Source organism: Balaenoptera acutorostrata, chromosome 12 (assembly GCF_949987535.1).
Source record: "Balaenoptera acutorostrata chromosome 12, mBalAcu1.1, whole genome shotgun sequence".
Lineage (NCBI taxonomy): Eukaryota > Metazoa > Chordata > Mammalia > Artiodactyla > Balaenopteridae > Balaenoptera > Balaenoptera acutorostrata.
The window spans coordinates 8041422-8059398 of NC_080075.1; the positions used below are offsets into that span (position 1 = coordinate 8041422).

The 17977-nt window shown below is 39.0% G+C and overlaps 1 protein-coding gene across 8 annotated transcripts in view; it reads left to right on the forward strand.

The window, feature by feature from the left end:
• Positions 1 to 17977, forward strand: part of REV1 (REV1 DNA directed polymerase) — an 83816-nt gene that overhangs the window by 46843 nt on the left and 18996 nt on the right. For 5 of the 8 annotated variants that reach the window (XM_057558249.1, XM_057558248.1, XM_057558252.1 and 2 more), the window contains 6 exons: positions 553 to 1256; positions 3410 to 3517; positions 5001 to 5117; positions 9997 to 10105; positions 15016 to 15144; positions 17595 to 17749. In XM_057558249.1, the coding sequence (XP_057414232.1) occupies positions 553 to 1256; positions 3410 to 3517; positions 5001 to 5117; positions 9997 to 10105; positions 15016 to 15144; positions 17595 to 17749 (1322 nt within the window). Of the gene's footprint in view, positions 1 to 552; positions 1257 to 3409; positions 3518 to 5000; positions 5118 to 8052; positions 8208 to 9996; positions 10106 to 15015; positions 15145 to 17594; positions 17750 to 17977 lie in introns of those variants that run through there. The other 3 variants (XM_057558251.1, XM_028162630.2, XM_057558254.1) reach the window with 3 other exon arrangements.

Genomic DNA, 17977 nt, shown 5'->3' on the forward strand with positions numbered 1-17977 from the left:
GTAGCAGTATTGGATTTAATGTGTTGAACAGTGCCTTACATAAAACTGAAAGTAAAAATAGGAATAAGAATTCAAATAAGGTTTCTCACCCGTTTTTACGGGAATTATTCATATTGTATTAATTTAGCAAATACTTACTGACTACCTAGTAAATGCCGGACACTGTGCTACAAACTGGGTATTTAAAGCTTACAGATTACAGTTAATTTATAGTGGGAAAAATAATTGAAAACAGTTTCTTGGATTTTTCTTCAATCTGAAAAAGATCCTATTCTATTTTCTTCTCTGTGAGTGTCTGGAATTTTAAAAAAACCCAAGAACCTGAAAGTCTGTTAATGTGGTAGAATTTTCCTAGTTACCTTGCTCCTTCAGTTTAGCAAAGAATTATCTTTTATTAGAAGAGCAATCATGAAAAAAAATTTGTGGCTTAATCATTCAGATTTGGTGGAGGGAATATTAAAGTGTGTACCACTAAGAGTGTTTAAATGGAAAATTGTTTTAGCCTGAAAGTCAGACATTATTCATTTAAACAATTTTTTTTTCCTGCTTTAGAAATCACATAATTAAGAAGATTGAGACGGAAAATGAAGTCAAAGTCAATGGAGTGAACAGTTGGAATGAAGAAGATGCAGATAATGACTTGGGTTTTGTGGAGCCGGAGCCCTTCTTCCCAGGAAGGACACAGAACGGAATTCCGCATCCCAGAGATGGCAGTGCCGTTTGTAACGGACACACTCATAGCTCTAACGGTGCCTTAAAGACACAGGACTGCTTGGTGCCCAGGGGCAGCGGTGTTGCCAGCAGGCTGTCCCCCGACCCTGCCCACGAGGAGGAAGCAGCCGAGAGGAGCGGTGGCGGCTTCAGAGACTGCGCTGTGCAGCAGTCCCAGCAAAGCACCAGAAGCACAGATGCTCTGCGGAATCCACACAGAACTAATTCCTTCTCCCCGTCACCTTTGCACAGCAACACTCGAGTCAATGGTGCTCACCACTCCACTGTTCAGGGGCCTTCAAGCACAAAGAGCACTTCTTCAGTCCCTTCACCGAGCAAGGCGGCACCCTCTGTGCCACCCAGACCTTGCAGCTTCATCTCGGACTTCTACTCTCGCTCGAGACTGCACCACATTTCCACGTGGAAGTGCGAATTGACTGAGTTTGTCAGTACCCTGCAGAGACAAAGTAGTGGTATCTTTCCAGGAAGGGAAAAGTTAAAAAAAATGAAAGCAGGCAGGTCTGCATTTGTTGTAACTGACCCAGGTAGATACTTACTAAAAATTGTTTTCTTAAGAAACAGTCATTCTTGATCATTTTGTTCTTAATCTGTCACTGGTATTCTGGTCAATACTAAGGTCTTGTAACATGGAAGTCTTTAGGAATAGCAATTTATGTAAGTAACAGTGAGTATAACAGATGATAGAAAGCTTTCTTACTAAAAATTTTCTACAAAATTAGATTTGAGTGTGGCTAAGTGAACATTTTTTAGGTAATTTAAATAGTAATGAGGTTGGGATTCTGAGCATTCATTCTTCCTGTAGACCTTATCAGTTATTGAAGTTTTGAACTGTAAAATATAACATTTTATATTCAGTGCTTAAACTCCTGTAAGAATGAATTGGTTTGGTAAGAGTAACTGTTAATTTTTAAAAGCTTGCGTCATAATGATTTTTCAGTAATTAAATAACTTTGGCATAATAGCTATTATAATTATAGTGGTAAGCTTTTAGTGAGATTAAGTATTTTCACATATAAGTAGGTTGGTTAATTGTATTTTGTTTTTTAAATAGTTTTCTTGTCATCAAAAACAAACAAAACCAACAATAACAGGCTGTATTTCTGTGCCTGTCATTATAAATTGGTATCTGGTTTGAGGTTTTAGTTGCTTTTTATGGATTACATGGGTTCCCCCTGGGGCGGGATCTCAGAGATTATCTAGTATTACCCTTTAATTTATAGCTGTGGAAACTGAGGTGCAGAGAGAAGCTCATGGTTCTCTCACAATGTGATAGAACCTCTCCATCTGGGTTTTTTCTGTTATGTTTTGCTGTGTTTGATGTATTCCAAATGCTTTTTGTTATTTATGAGATATTTCAAAATAATGTTATAGGTATTAGGTTTTCCTTTTATCATGCCTTGGCCTTGTTACCTAAAGGTCGTTTAATTTTGAAAGCTTCAAAGAGCTATTATGAATCAGTTCTATGAATGGGAATAAGATGAGAGATTTTTATATTGTACGAAGGCATTCAGTAGGCATTTAGTATATGCATTCTGTATGACTGGAATCTTTAAAACCATTATTTTGAGTTGTTTACATTATGTGTGTATAATACTTTTATACAGCAGACTTATAATTGTTAAGATTGATTTTATAGATGATTTCTCGAGGGAATATAGAGGGTAGCAAGGAAGTCGCTGGCTTTGGAGTTAGGTAATAGCCTGAGTCCATATCCTGGCTCTGCCACTCTTACGATGCAGAGCATGTGAGTTCACCTCTCTGAGTCTCAGTTTCCTGTCAGCACACAAGTGATAGTACAGGAAGATAATAGGAACAAAGGTCCGGTGCCCTGCACCTAGTGAGAACAAGGTAAACTCTCACAGTCACAATTTGGTAAATAGAGTTGTCTCAACATTTTGGGGAGTAAATGTAAGTTTTTGGAAGCCTATTATGAAGATTAATCTCAGTACTGTTATTCTTAAATCTAGCAGAGGAAAATTCCTTTATGAGATCATCACTTTTTGCAAGTGTGGTGGCTTATGGGGCTCTGAAATTAGACTGCCTGGGATTGAATTCCAGCTCAGCCTCTTACTGGCTGTATGACTCAAGTTATTAATCTGCAAAATGGGGATAATAAGCTTACTTCTTTCATAGTGTTGTTGTGAGAATTTAAATTAATACATGTAAACCTCTTACAACAGTGCCTGACACCTACTTACAGAGCACTCGATAACAGTAGCAGTTTTTACCACTATCTTATCAAGGAATGTTGTTACTGCATAGAATAGTAATCATCTAAAGTAACTTAGGTCCATGGAACTAAATATATGAAAACATCTTTATACATTTTTATAAACCATTCAGCCCACAGAAATAACTTGGAGATAAGCATTTAGACAGACTTTTAATTAGAGACTTGTTAGAATATAGACTAGGAAAACATGATGTCTTCACAATTGATTTTAAATTCTGTTTGGAAACTAAATTTGTATCTCTGAATTATTTTTAGAGCCAAAGAAACTGAAATTTGATTTCTCTTGAGGTGATAGAAGTAATCTATTATAGAATCTGTATTTTTTTTGAAACTTTATTCTGCTTGTAAGCATTTAAAAATTAATTTCTAAAATTAACTAGACCTGATTTTTTTTTAAATATTAAAAACTAGTTTGGGGTTTGAACATTCTCTTTTTCCTTCTAGGAAATATGTCAGTATTGAGTTCACCCAGACATCAGAGCTGTATAATGCATGTTGATATGGATTGCTTCTTTGTATCAGTGGGTATACGAAATAGACCAGATCTCAAAGGTCTGTATTCTTGTTTATGTATTAAGAAAACTGATATACTGTTATAAACATTTATTCTAAGGAAGGAAACAAAATTTCTAAGAAATATTTATTCTAATTTTCCTTGGCAAAATCACAAAATATTCTTTAAGAAATATTTATTCTAATTTTCCTTAGCAAGATCAATTCCTACTTCCAAATTTTCTGGACTCCATTATCAAGAAAGAGAGGGAAATTAGAAAAGTTTTTGCCTCCCTGTAGAGACCAGGCCTTTAGGGAAGAATATTTCTCTTCAGCTGAACATCTAAGGCTAATGTAGATAGGGACCTGCTTTGGGCATTTTCTATATTTTTATCTATATTTATTATTACTTTGTCAATAAATGGAAATTTTATGGTAGCATATGTCTTTGCAACTTGGGTCACTATGCTTTCTCTTGAATGAATAACTTGATTAACTGTCCTGATGCTAGGGAACATTCCCACTTTTTGGTTGTAGGATAATTTTGTATTATTGAATATTGCTAAAATATGTTGTCATCTGTGCAGTCTTTGTTTTAATGGAAATTTTAGGTATTTGTGACCTAGTCAATACTTTTGAAAATATTTATTCTCAATTTTTGAGTGTTCTCTCTGTGTCCGAAAGAGATAGCTATTAGTACTGTCTTCTGAGAGTGAATTTTTCCCTTAAGGAAGGCATAGAAACTGCTGGGGTTAATACTAGGGCTTTATTTTTATCACGGGCAGTTGCTGCTTCAGCTCTGATAGGAGTGTTTAGACTGTAAAGAGTTGATTTTAGCCCATGAGTGACTTTTTAATGCTTTTTTTTTTTTTTGTCCTCACAACAAATGCATTCAGTGAAATATATGCGTGTATATATATATATACTATATATATATATATATATATATATACATGGATTATCCATGCTATTGCTTTACAGAGTTAGAGTTATCTTGTAACTTAACACATACACATATAAGGAAATGATGCATGAAAGATTTTATAACTAAACCAAAAATTTCGGGACTATATATACTCACCTTTGATTATATAGTAGGTCAGATTGTGATTCCTCTACATATACATTTAATTAGTTTTTTTTCTTGCTGCAAAAATAAAGATTAGTTTAGATGTTACCTTACTTTTCTGATACCAGAAATATTAAAAATCTAGATACAGTTAGTTTTTCTTTCTCTCCCCACCCTGCCAGTCTGAATCTAGGATCTGAGTTGCCTGTTTTCTACTGTAAGAAACCAGACAAAAACCATAGAAAGCTATGATAGTGTTGCTTTTAAGTTGAATAAATGCATCAAAATTGTCATAAATAGTTTACTTTTGGGGGATACAGAGAAACTTATCAATAGATGACTTTTGCATAGCGACTGATAATCTTCAAAGATTTTGGCTCTTTTAGGGATTAATGCCTAAGTAAAGCTAAAGAGAGATGTCATATTTCTTAAGTGTTAGTGTTCCTGTACTTAGCTTTTATTCTTTCCTTACAGGAAGGCCGGTGGCTGTCACAAGTAACAGAGGCACTGGGAGGGCACCCCTGCGCCCTGGCGCTAACCCCCAGTTGGAGTGGCAGTGGTACCAGAATAAAATCCTGACAGGCAAAGCAGGTACAGATAACGAGCCCTCTTTGAAGTCATAGTGCTCCTGTTGAAGACTTCTGGATTTTGCTTTGGTATTGTTGTTACAGAAATAAAAGCAGAGTTGAAATAATTAGCTTTTTCATTCAAGGGTTTTAAGGGTGTCAGTGACATCTTAAAGCAAAATCCGAATGCAGTACAAATGAGTGGCTTATAGTTACACTTTGTTGAATTGGATAACGATACTTTCCTGGGAAAGAGAGTGAAGAATGTTTTAAAAGGTGTGATTAGTTTGCTTTTTATAAATTTAGATTGGGGATGAAAATCATGGACATCGTTCTGTGGACGCCTCTCAACTTGAAAGTTAATTACTTGTTTGGTCACGGATCCCAGTAAGGGCACTAAAGTTTGTGTTGCTGAAGATGTGTATGAGCCAGTGGAGTGAGAAACAGAAAGGCTTTAATTTACTGGAATAAGAAGATAAATGCCAGCAGTCATTCCCCATATCTTTGTTGAACCTATTTCATATGAGAAACTTTTTTCTTGCCTCTCTGGCTCTTAAATTTTGGCTATTAATAAACAAAAATCATAAATTATACTAATCACAGTGCTGTTAAGATTTTCATGTTTCTCCCCACCCCCCCCCCATTAAATTCCCTGAGAAATATTTGCTTAGAAGTGAAATTATTTGGCATTGATCAGTTTCCTCATGGATGTGTGGAAAGCCAAAATTTTTTTAAATTAGTTTTTCAAAAAAATGTTAATCAGGAAATAGAAATTAGATATGCAGTAGAATGGAAGGCATGCAGTTAAATTTCATCCCAATTATTTCAGGTCTCTAGTTTTCAGTTATAGAACTTTGGGCTTATTTTAGAAATGCTCTTAATGAAATTAAGACAAAAGGAAAGCCAGTGGACATCTCTGAGAACCTTTTCGGGATTACTTTCCTCTTGCTGGTTGTGGTCATCTGTTTACATGCTATAGGTACAAAGGAAAATAATTATAGATACATCTTTATGCTTCATGTGTACCTGTATTCTGCAGATTTCCTAAAGCTTTTCCCGGTCATTAAATCTTTTAAGAGAATTTTTAGGATTCTAGTGTTTTGTGTGAAGTGAGTAGATGTTGAGGTTAGGGAATACTGAGCTTGTTGAGATTTAGTTATATTATGGTATTCAACAATATGGGTAGTTTCTTAAGTATTAGTAGTTTGGTTTTGTGGTAGGTTGGTTTTTCTTTTTGTCTTTTCTGTGTGGTATTATTTTAAAGATGAAATCTAAAATTCTGGAAAACAAATAAGTAGCTTAAGGGAATGCACAATACTTGTCACGCATTGGGCACTCAGTAAAATATTGAATGAACGTGAAAGAGGGAAGAATAATACCCTGTGTATACCGTTCATAGCATCTCTCGTTACTCGGTGCTCAGAGCTCCTCCCATGGATAGAATCTTGTGTTCGCACACGTGTCCTTACCTTACAATCTACATCTACACATTCCTTAGAGCAGCAGAGAGCTGGTCCTCATGTCTTTCCTCGCATCACAAATGATCTGACCGTAAACAGTTTATAAACAGAATTCTGGCATTGGTTACTTAATTGTGTTCATCATTGTAGCCACTGGGTTTTCATAACATTGTAATGACCTTTTATAACTCACATTTGCTCTGCCTCTAAGTGTGAGTTGTAAACCAGAAGGTTAATATTAGGAGAAGTACTGAAATTTCACTTTCATTGAAAACTGTCAAAAATAGATTTCCCTGTCACTAGAAAAAGTGAATATGATACTTTGTATTTTATGCTCTCTCTTTAACTTGATATCATTCACTTTTATGTACGTCCTAAGCCTTTTTTTTTTTTTTTAAATCAGGACACCTGTCCTGTCTCTTTTTTATTTTTTTATATTTTTATTTTTATTTTTTTTTTATTTTTCTAAAGTAACCAGTTTGAGATATGTCAGAGCACACGGTTCTTTTTTTTTTTTTTTTTTTTAATTTTATTTATTTATGGCTGTGTTGGGTTTTCGTTTCTGTGCGAGGGCTTTCTCTAGTTGTGGCAAGCGGGGGCCACTCTTCATCGTGGTGCGCGGGCCTCTCACTGTTGTGGCCTCTCTTGTTGCGGAGCACAGGCTCCAGACGCGCAGGCTCAGTAGTTGCGGCTCATGGGCCCAGTTGCTCCGCGGCATGTGGGATCTTCCCAGACCAGGGCTTGAACCCGTGTCCCCTGCATTAGCAGGCAGATTCTCAACCACTGCGCCACCAGGGAAGCCCCGTCCTAAGCCTTTTGACCCATTAGGATCTTACCAAAATATTTGCTACATATAACATGAATAGATTGTCCTTTATTACAAAGTTTGGTTGCAGCTAGGCTTATACTTGGAACTTGTTTTTTCCATGCTTTTGTTCCTCTTTCCTTGTTATTCTCTGATCTTTCTTTCTCTGGCTCCTATTATTAGATATGACACCAAATTTTAAAATATTGAGGATCAGTTTAGGAATTAGAATCTTTGCCTTCTGTACAGTAGCTTTTTAAAAAAATTCAGTTCTAATGTTTTGGCTTGTACGTCTAGGCAAAGTATTAGAACAAATAGCATCTTTAGCCCTTTATCGCAACTTAGTTTCTTACTTGTCATATTCAGGGACTCTTTGTCTAATCAGACCGGCGTAACCAGGGCTCTCCATCCCTGGCTTCTTTGGCAGCTGCTTCCTGAGCGGTACTTAGCAGCGAGCCTTCTCATTGACGATCTTGAATTTGGAATCCGTTTATACTCAGAATTTCATGGTTGGGACCTTTTCTCCCTTCCTGAGTTCCAGAATGCAGACGTCTCCTATCCCTTCAACAACTTCAGTGTTCGTTCTAAAGAACAACAGTTTTTAAAATCGTGTTAGTCATAGATTTATTCTCAGCGATTTCTTTTTCACAGACTTGGGTCCTGGCCTCTGATTTCTCCAACCGTCCCTCCACATTCTCCATGTGCCCGTCTAGTTTGTCGAGCTTTGATGAGCAGTTCTCTACTTTGCCCTCCAGTGAGGACAGTGTGTCCCTGCATTTCCCTGAATCTCCCATGAAGCAACTCACTCCGCTCGTGGAGGGACCACGCACCCTGCCGCGCTGTGGACCAGGTCAGCCCGCCCAGAGGAGAGAACACGAGGTGCCACCCCAGGCAGGGCGTTGGGAGCAGGGACCACAGGCACTGTTCTCACCACAAGCATGACTTTTCCGTGATTTTCAAAACAAGTTCTTAGGTTAACCTAGTTTAGCCCTTCGAATATAAGTCACCTAACTCCCCATAACTCACAAGGCATAACTCACGGGTGCCCCTTTGAAAGGCAGCTGGTTGTGGCTGTTCAGGCTTCAGCTCTTCTTTTTTGGTTTAGGAGTAGCCACTGTTGAACTGTGATACTGACAGCCCCAAAATTCTTACAGATTTTCAGCTTAGAATAATGGACTATTAAAGCTGATATTTAGCCTTCCAAAACCCTTCAGAACACTGGGCTGTCTGCTCTGTGTTCTGTCTTTAATTTGTCCTAGGACAGCATATGTTAGTCACAAGGTATCAGAAATCATGGCTCAGATTGTACACACTGCTGTTTTTATTTTGGATGCAAGTGGAATTTGACCCCATTAATATGCCAATCCTCAGAGTTTGATTTGCACTTAGACTTCGTGTGTATGGGTGCCAGAATCCAGAATTGCTTGTGTGGGTTTCATAGTTGGGTGAAAGATGATGATTACTGAGGTCAAACCAGGAAGAGTTGTTACAGCTTGTAAAGCCGGACACTCTGCCATGTTTACCTGCTGGTGCTTTACTTGGCTGATTTTTTTTGTGGAACATTATGTCTCTGAAATAAATAGATAAATACTGGGTTTGTTAGTTATGTGTTGTTACACTGTACTCTAAATAGATTTGTCTAGAATTAGCTGAAGTGCTATCTTAGTCTTATTTTACTGATTGTTCAGAATAGTAGAACTATGACTGAGAATAGATGTTTTTAAAGCATATTCTTCTTGGAACTCAGTAGTATCCCAAGAGATATAACTGAAGTTGTGTTTTAATCTGTTTCTCACTTGCTAGTGATGTTACGTGACGTGCAGTCAGTAGGCTTTCTAGACTGAATGCCTTAATATTCTTGCGTGAATCTGTAAATTTGGTTTGGATATTAAGACTTACTTGTGAGCTCTACTCTTTAGGCTAGAGTTGTAGTCTATGAAGCGATTGATAGTCTCATCTCACTTGAATGTTTTTAATTGCACATGCATTGTTAAGCCAAAAGTAGAATTTCCTGAAAGGGGGGATAATATTGTGAAGCTCTTTTACCTGATGTGTGTTCAAAAGAAAAAGCTTAGATTTAGGATGGAACTTTTTATGGCATATGACCTTTTAAATTATTTTTTGATCAAATGACTTGTAGGAATTTGATGTTTGTTGAAAATGTTGTTAATTAGCTTTAAGTTTTGCAGATAGTTTTTAAGAAACAGCAAGAACATTCAGAGAAATTTATTATATTTCCCACTAACTGTTTCCCGTTCCAGAGAGCTGTGTCATCCTTTCGAGGCTGTAGGAGGGGGTTTATCTTCCTGACCACTTTTCATCCTTGTCCATCTCAACAGACTTAAAGGGATATTTTATACTTACCTTTTGGTATATGTTTTTTAAAACTATTGTTAAAACAGAACTCTTTCGATTTATTATAAGTTTTTGTCTGACTGCTGGTGAAGAATATACTGGAAGCAAACCATTTTAGAGTTATAGATTTTCTTTTATTAAATAAGGGGATAAATGTCAATGGAGATAACTATATTTGGAATTTATTGAACATTTATATATGAAAGGAATGGTAAAAAATTTCTTGAATGAAAGTTAAGGAAAATCAGTTTTTAACACACAATCATTAAATTTTATTTTTAAAGCAGAAATACCAGATTCATCAACGTGGGAGAATCAAGATTCCGCACAAACAAATGGAATTGATTCTGTTTTGTCAAAGGCTGAAATCGCATCTTGTAGTTATGAAGCCAGGTATGTAGAAATTAAGGGTGTTGTAATACTTAATGAATAATTAATTTACTTAATCATTTTTATATAATCTTCTGAAGTGGATTTAGACATGCTGGTGGTCAAGCCTATGACTTAAATGTTAGAAACATGTTATGGAAAGAAATCTTTCTAGCCTTAATCCCTTCAGTTTCCTTTTCTTTCCCTTCACAAATGCTAGATAACTTTAAATAAATACCTTAGTGTCCTGATGAACCAATGGGTCCTATGGTTGGAAACCAAAAGAAGCTGGACATTGTCATTTTTTAAACCATTGTCGTTTGAAGTATAGAATTAAAGAATTAGATATTTGTGAATAGGAGAGGGCCTTAATGTCATCTACTTTGATCGTTCCCTTTTAGCACCAGGAAAAATCCCTTGTTATTTAAACCTCCTAATACTTGGTATTTTTTCTTTAAGTTATGTTAAAACTTGATTGCCTGTTAAGTTATAACTAAACAGTTCCATAATGGCATGACTAATCATCTCCTCGCTTGAAGTTGCAGTGTTGTCAACCTGTTAGCACTAATCCTAATTACAACCAGCTGTTTCAGTACTAGAAGAAACAGACATAATATATCATGTTCCTCATACTTTAAAAAAAATTAATCGTTTTTTAAAAATCGATTATTATAGTTGTAAAAATGGAGTAATAATGAAGTGATTAATTTAAAAGAGTATTCTTTATTTTTTCTTTCTTGATAACTGAACACAAACATTTTTACCTTTATAGCACAGCAAGCATTTATTTATACATTGTTGGCAAGTGTTAAAGTATTTACTAATTACAGAGTCAAGTCACATCAGCTACAGTTTTCAGCCTTTTTTTTTTTTAGATAGTGTCTTTATGGCTTAGTCATTCATACTTTTAAAAAATTGAGATATAATTGACATGTAACATTAATGGCATACAACAACTTGATATATATAACATTTTTCAGTCTTGATTTAAAGTTGGGGTTATTCAAGCAAGTCCAGTCTGAACAAAAAGTATCTCCAACGCAGCATCATCTAACCAGAGTGATTTGCTTAAATCTTGCCAATTATTTTATAAAAAGGATATTTAAGAAAAAAGAATTATATTCAAACATGCATAATTATAAAAAAAATTTTAATATAAATTTATTTATTTATTTTTGGCTGTGTTGGGTCTTTGTTGCTGTGTGCAGGCTTTCTCTAGTTGCGGCAAGCGGGGGCTACTCTTTGTTGTGGTGCACGGGCTTCTCATTGCGGTGGCTTCTCTTGTGGCAGAGCATGGGCTCTAGGCGCGCGGGCTTCAGTAGTTGTGGCATGTGGGCTCAGTAGTTGTGGCTCGCGGGCTCTGGAGCGCAGGCTCAGTAGTTGCGGCACACAGGCTTAGTTGCTCCGTGGCATGTGGGATCTTCCTGGACCAGGGCTCGAACCCTTGTCCCCTGCATTAGCAGGTGGATTCTTAACCACTGCGCCACCAGGGAAGTCTGTAAAATATTTTAAATTATTTTCTGTTTATGACTTGTCAGACTTTTACTCCTGAACTAACTTTGCCTTTCTCATTGACAGAATTATGTTTTAATCTTCTTCGTTGTTAGTTGATAATGTAGCCAAGGAATTGAACCTTACTTTAATGAAAAAGATACGTCAGATCTAAATACATTTTGCATTATTATGTTTTTCTTAGCACAGGCAGTTGAGAGCTGGTTTTACGCTGTGCTCAGTAGCCTAGTCTTTTCCCCCTGCTGAGTTACAGGCAGTGTGCCTATGATGACTGGGCATCGTGTCCCGTATCTGGAGGGTGTGATGAAACCCAGAAACACACGCTCAGTCTTTGGGTTTTGCTGTTGGCGAAACGGAAGTGCCGCCTTTCTGTACTGCCTCTGCAGGATCTCCCTTCTCTCCCGGCGGCCCAGGTTGGACGCTGGCTGGAGAGTGAGCACCAAGGCCACCTCAAAGTTAGAAGCATTGCCAGCTCCTGGTGGCTTTCGAGTCCAGTAGCCACAGATGTGTCTGGGCTCCGGGCCTCTGTTGGTGTTTGGATAGTGCCTTTGTATTGTGCCACAGATGGCGATTGTCAAGCTGAATGTGCTACAGAATAATTGGGGTGACGATATATGAGGGCCAAATGCTGTGTAGCAAGCCATTTAAGTGTTGCTTAGAGAGTAAATGTTTATTTTAAGGAGATGCAGAAAGTGATGAAAATGAATTTGTGTTAGTTGGTGAAGAAAAACATGAAACCCACAGCAATGGGTTTTTTGTCCTTTAATTGTAATTTTTCATTTTCTAGAAGGCTATTCCTAATGAAGGTCTCTTGAATACCCTTTTTTTTTTTTTGTGGCTACCTAATAGTTATATTTTCCTTAAGTGAGAAGGTTTTTTAAAAAATAAGTATATTCACAGTTGGATCAGAGAAACGTTCCTGGGCTTGGCGTGGGGACTGTATTGTGGGCGCATTCATCCCAGCTTTAGGCACTGGTGAGCTTTCAGTAGACACAGACTTTATAATAATGGGGTCAGCAAAGGATGGAGCGTGAACATGAGATGGTAGAAGTCACAGGAAGGTAGAATGTATATATGTAGGTCAGAATATATTCACACTTTCCATAGAGAACTAGCTTTATGCATCTAAGTTAGAAGGTGGATAATGTAGACGGATAGGTAATGATATACAAATATCCTAGAATCATAAATTTTTAAGAGCAAATCATTTCTAAACCTCTGTTTTCACGTGCTTTTGTAAGGACACTTTACAATCCTTAATTAGTGGTATGGATGTCCTTCGGTATATTGAATTGACAGTGACAGTGATTTACTGGTTACTTTTTTTAAATATTGTCTAATGCAACACCAAATACCATTGTCTGAGCGTATAGCACGTGGAAGAAGGAGTGTGCTGCCTTCACTTTAAACCTGGGAGTAAACTGTTTCTGCAGCTTATGAAGTACTGGTAGTCTTTCCTGCCTGAGACTTCATATGAGAGGAATAAATGTCACTGTAGTGAAGTTATTTCAAGCTGTTTTGTAGTTGTCTTTACTCATTTATCTTATTTTATTTTATTTATTTATCTTATTTTATTTTTTTGGCTGTGCTGTGGGATCTTAGTTCTCCAACCAGGGATTGAACCCGGGCCCTTGGCAGTGAGAGTGATGAGTCCTAACCACTGGACCGCCAGGGAATTCCTACTCATTTATTTTATATGAAACAAGTCTAATTTCCCAACCACCAGGTCTTTTGCTTCCCTTAGTTATGGGAAGCCTCTGAGGTTTACCCTTTTTTTGTTCATAACGTCCTTACAGTGTCTAGTGATCCCTAAACATTTCTCTGTGAGATGTAGGTATGCATGAGTACATAAGTTGATGTATTATATTTTTCTAAGTAATATGTCCCTGAAATTTTTTGTGTAAGTGAAAAATTTGAAAATGAATTTATTGTAAATATAAGAGTATTGTGCTTACAGGAATTACGTAAGACATTCCTTTAAAAATGAATAATTACCTTTAATTTGTAAGTTTAGCTTTTTTACATGCTGAACCTATGTATCTAGCATTACTGGAACGTTTTAGCGCGTTTATGCACTTCTCTGTAGACTTGTAAACTCCTTTGCACACACTTCCCTGCCTTATGAACCAGGTCCGTCGCCTTGAATCCGTCCTCTCCTAGGCCAGTGCAGGTCACCCTCACGGATGTCATGGGATACGCTTTATTCACAAAGTGCCTGAGACATAAATTTTTGTTAAATGAATGAAAGCATTGTTTTCTTTACCATGATTTGTTAATCATCTCTTCCTTTACTGTCATTTTCCCCTCTTATTAGATATTTCTCATCTACTCTGGGCTTTGCAGTCTGATGATCTATTATTGTTTTTATATACATTAAAACTGCGTGTCATTTTGCATTTCTTCCATCTGAATGGCTTGGCGGAGTCTTTTCCTTCTTGGCTCTCGCTGGCGGTCTGGGATGGGCAGGCGCCACAGCCTCTGAGCCACAGGGCACACCTCCGTACTAAGTGAGCACTGAGTAGATCTTTATTGGGTGGATGTATAAAGTAACCATTTGATGTGTTTACACCTGTGAGTATGTAATCTGGGGAAACATTGCTTATTATTATCTGCTTGTGTTTTTACTGTAAGATTCTTTTTCGATTCATTGCATAGTAGTAACATGGAATTGTACTCATTACGTATAATTCCATAATTACAGTTTTGTGCTGAATGCTCCAAATTACCGCAGGTAAGTGGGGCGTGGAGACACGCAAAAGACTTGAAATTTACCGTTTTCAGTTAGGTCCCTCACAGTTCTGGAACCCTGGCCCCTGCCCAGAGTGACGCCCCCCATGCCTGATGCTGTCGGCGTCTCAGCCACTGTGGGGCCACCGCAGGAGCTTGGAATTGGTCAATTGGGAATTGGGTGGTAATAGGATGAGTACACTGTGTCTGTCTGTCGCATAGCGCTGTTTTGTGTGGTTCTGCTGTTTATAGTCTTTGTCTTTGGGGGATTGAGCCCTGGCCGAGCCGGGCCACGTGTGAGGGGAAGCAGACCGTTTTGACAGCACGCTCCTGCTCTGCGGTGGTTGTGGTATCACCGGCGTGTGGTATGCTGGCATCTCTGCACAGGCGCCAGAGGTCTGAGTCTCAGGAGACGTCTTCACAGAGGCAGGAGCCAAACCTGGCCTTATTCTGAATAACGTACTTGGGCACATCTGCACATGTCACTTACACGCATCCGACAATCTTGTCAGTTTCCTTTTGGGGGAAAACAAACCTGTAAGTTGTCTTAATGCTTGTTTTTTACCCCTCATGAGAATGGAGTTAAATGAAAATTGTGTATCAGTGGCTTGGGGAGATACTATCAGTATTTGAGACTTGATTTGGCATTTAAAAATTCCTAGTCTAACCTCCACTGTATTTTGTTCTTTCTCTAGACAAGTTGGCATTAGGAATGGAATGTTTTTCGGGCAAGCGAAACAACTTTGTCCCAATCTTCAGGCTGTCCCCTATGATTTTCACGCGTATAAGGAAGTTGCACGAACAATGTATGAGACACTGGCCAGGTACAGTGTGTGCTGCGCTCACTCTCCTGTCTGTTCCTTTACTGCTTTTACTTAATGTTGAAGAGAGTACAGTTTGCCCAGGCCTGTCGGGGTCACTTTTGCTGGACGCTCCTCTCTTCCGGGAACCCGCTCCTCTGGCTTCTGGTGTCACGGCCCCTCTCCTTCCCACGAGCACCTCCAGGAACATGGCTCAGGCCTCAGGGACGTGTTTGCACGGCTGGGGTTGTTCAGCTGCTCCCTGGTGGTGATGTCAATCTGATTCTCTGCCTGCAGGACTTCTCGTCAGCGGTTCCAGGTTTCCCTCCGTGGAACCAGACAGCTGAAGGATTGGAGTTTTTAACCTGGTTATTCTTTTATTACATTTGAATTATGGTTTTGTTTAAAATGAGAACTATACGTTAACAAGTAGAGACTGTCAAACCCTGTGTCCTCTAAAATCATTAGGGATGCCAGAAGATAGTTTTTATAAAAGGTTCTAGCAGTGCAGTTGGCGCTTGCACAACTTAGGGTGGTGAGGTGCTGTCCTCCACGCGGTGGAGGGCCACGTGTCGCTGCAGCTGCCCTCTGTGCCCGCGGCTCCTCCGTGTCCACGATCGCGTGGCGCTCCAGTGTTTACTGCTGACAAAATCCAGGTATACGTGGTCCCGTGCAGTCCAAACCAGTGTTGTTCAAGGGTCAACTGTAGCTTCGAGGTGGGTCATTAGTTGGCTTGAGAAAAAGAGATTAATTTTTAGAATATTTACAGTGTAGATATATTGAATGTTAATTCAAAACTCAAAATTTTAAATAAGTATATGTCAGGCCCTGTATGCCCTACAGCTGGAGTTGGCATATTTTCTCCATAAAAGGCCGGATAAGGTCGTTGTCCCAGCTGCTCAGCCCTGCCGTGGACAGTGGCAGCAGTCACAGACGAGGTGCGGGGTTGGCTCTGCTCCCTTCAGTCTGTATTCACCAAAACAGGTCTCTAGACAGCAGACCAGGGTCCGCCAACCCTTGGGCTGTGTTGATGTTCTAAGGGAGGTTCTTGCCTCTATCTTTACTTCTTCCTCTCCTTTCTTATGCGTTATTTTGAACACCTGTTTATGGAGTATCTACCGAGTGCAAACCACTGTTGATGCTGCCAATCCTGTGAGAGTGGAGTCAGAGCCAGGCTCTGCCTTTGAGGAGTTTACTTCAGCAGGAGAGAGAAATGCAGAGGGGCAGGTGAAGTTATCTGGCATCAGTCTGTGGACTTAGGGCTGAATGGTAAGCCAGTTACAATCACAGCTGTCCTGAAGACCCCAGCGTGGGAATGTCAGTGTGACCAAGTGGAGAGCGTGCTTTTCAAGTCCTGTCCCAAAGCTGCGGTCAGTAGCAGCACCGCATGTGGGCTGAGCTGGGTGCTGCCGTGTTCTGGTTACGGAGGCCCTGGAGCGGGCAGCCAGCCTGAACCTCAGATCCGGGGGTTTGGTGGACGCTGTCATATAATTTTAGTGGGTGGAGACATTGTTAGTGACACGTGGCTGTTCTTTGGGGAAAAAAATTCCTTGTTCTCCTTCCACCTTTGGAAATCCTGCCTCTGCTTCATATTCTCCACGCCTCAGGGCAGCTTTCATATCAGGAATACCCTTCTGCTCTTGCAGATTTCTCTCTGGAGTTAAGCCTAACAAAACACTCATTTCTTAAATGATTGTTGATAGTAATTAATCTGATTCATAACCTACAGTAAGGTGTAGTGAGAGGCGAGGCCTGGCCCTCCTGGTACTTTACCAGGTGGATTACTGAAGATCCATTTCTGGTCCTGAGGCCTCTGCTGGCCTTGTGGTCCACATATTTAATTAGCATCAGAGCCACATGGTGATTCTTCTCTTCCTCTTCCTCTTCTATGGAGAAGTGAAACAGTCCTTTGTGTGAGTAGATCATGACCAAACAACAACAACAATCAAAACTCAAAGCATTTCCGCGTGCAGGGAGTGCTGCTGGTGTCCTTCTGGACAGGCATCTGGGTGATTGGCCATCATATCCTACTGTATCCTGGGCGTTTTTGTTTAGGAGACTGTCAATTGCTTGTTGATTTGTGTGATCTTTCTATTCCTCAAGGATTCTGGTAAATCGTGTTTGAACATTTTTGAAATTAAATGTTGTGACAATTCCAATTCACTTACTACTTTTCAACTTTTCAGAGGTTTACAGCGGTATTCTCAGTATAGAGAAATTGAAATGGTCATTTCTGTTGTATTTTTGGTAGTTAATATGGAAAAAAAGAAAACATTGATTAACTTTGCAGTTAAAAGTTAAGTGACTAAATAGGGTCACTTGGGCCAGTTCAGTTAAAATGCTAATAGTTTTAGCATTTTAAGTCTTGTAAGGAAATGTCAAAGAAAGATACCATAGGAAGCCTGTTTTGCCACATGCGGCTGCTTGATGTTACGCTGTGGCTGTGATTCGTTGCCTTTGCTCTGTGTTGGCAGCTACACACATAGCATCGAAGCTGTCAGCTGTGATGAAGCTCTGGTAGACATCACTGAAATCCTCGCAGAGACCAGACTCACTCCTGACGAATTTGCAAATGCTGTCCGCATGGAAATCAAAGACCAGACTAAATGCGCTGCCTCTGTGGGAATCGGTTAGTAGCCAGCGTATCTTGTACTACTCATTTTCCTCAAAGCAGTGCTCTGGGATCGTTGAATACCACTTGATTTTTAGGAGTGATTTTTAGGTTTCGTTTTTATCGCAGTACCGCATAGATCTCCCACTTCTGAAACAGTTCTCAGCATGGCTCACAGTTAGGCAAAGCATGAGATGAAAGTGCTGGAAACGTAAGTAAATGATTGATAACATCTTTGGAATAAAC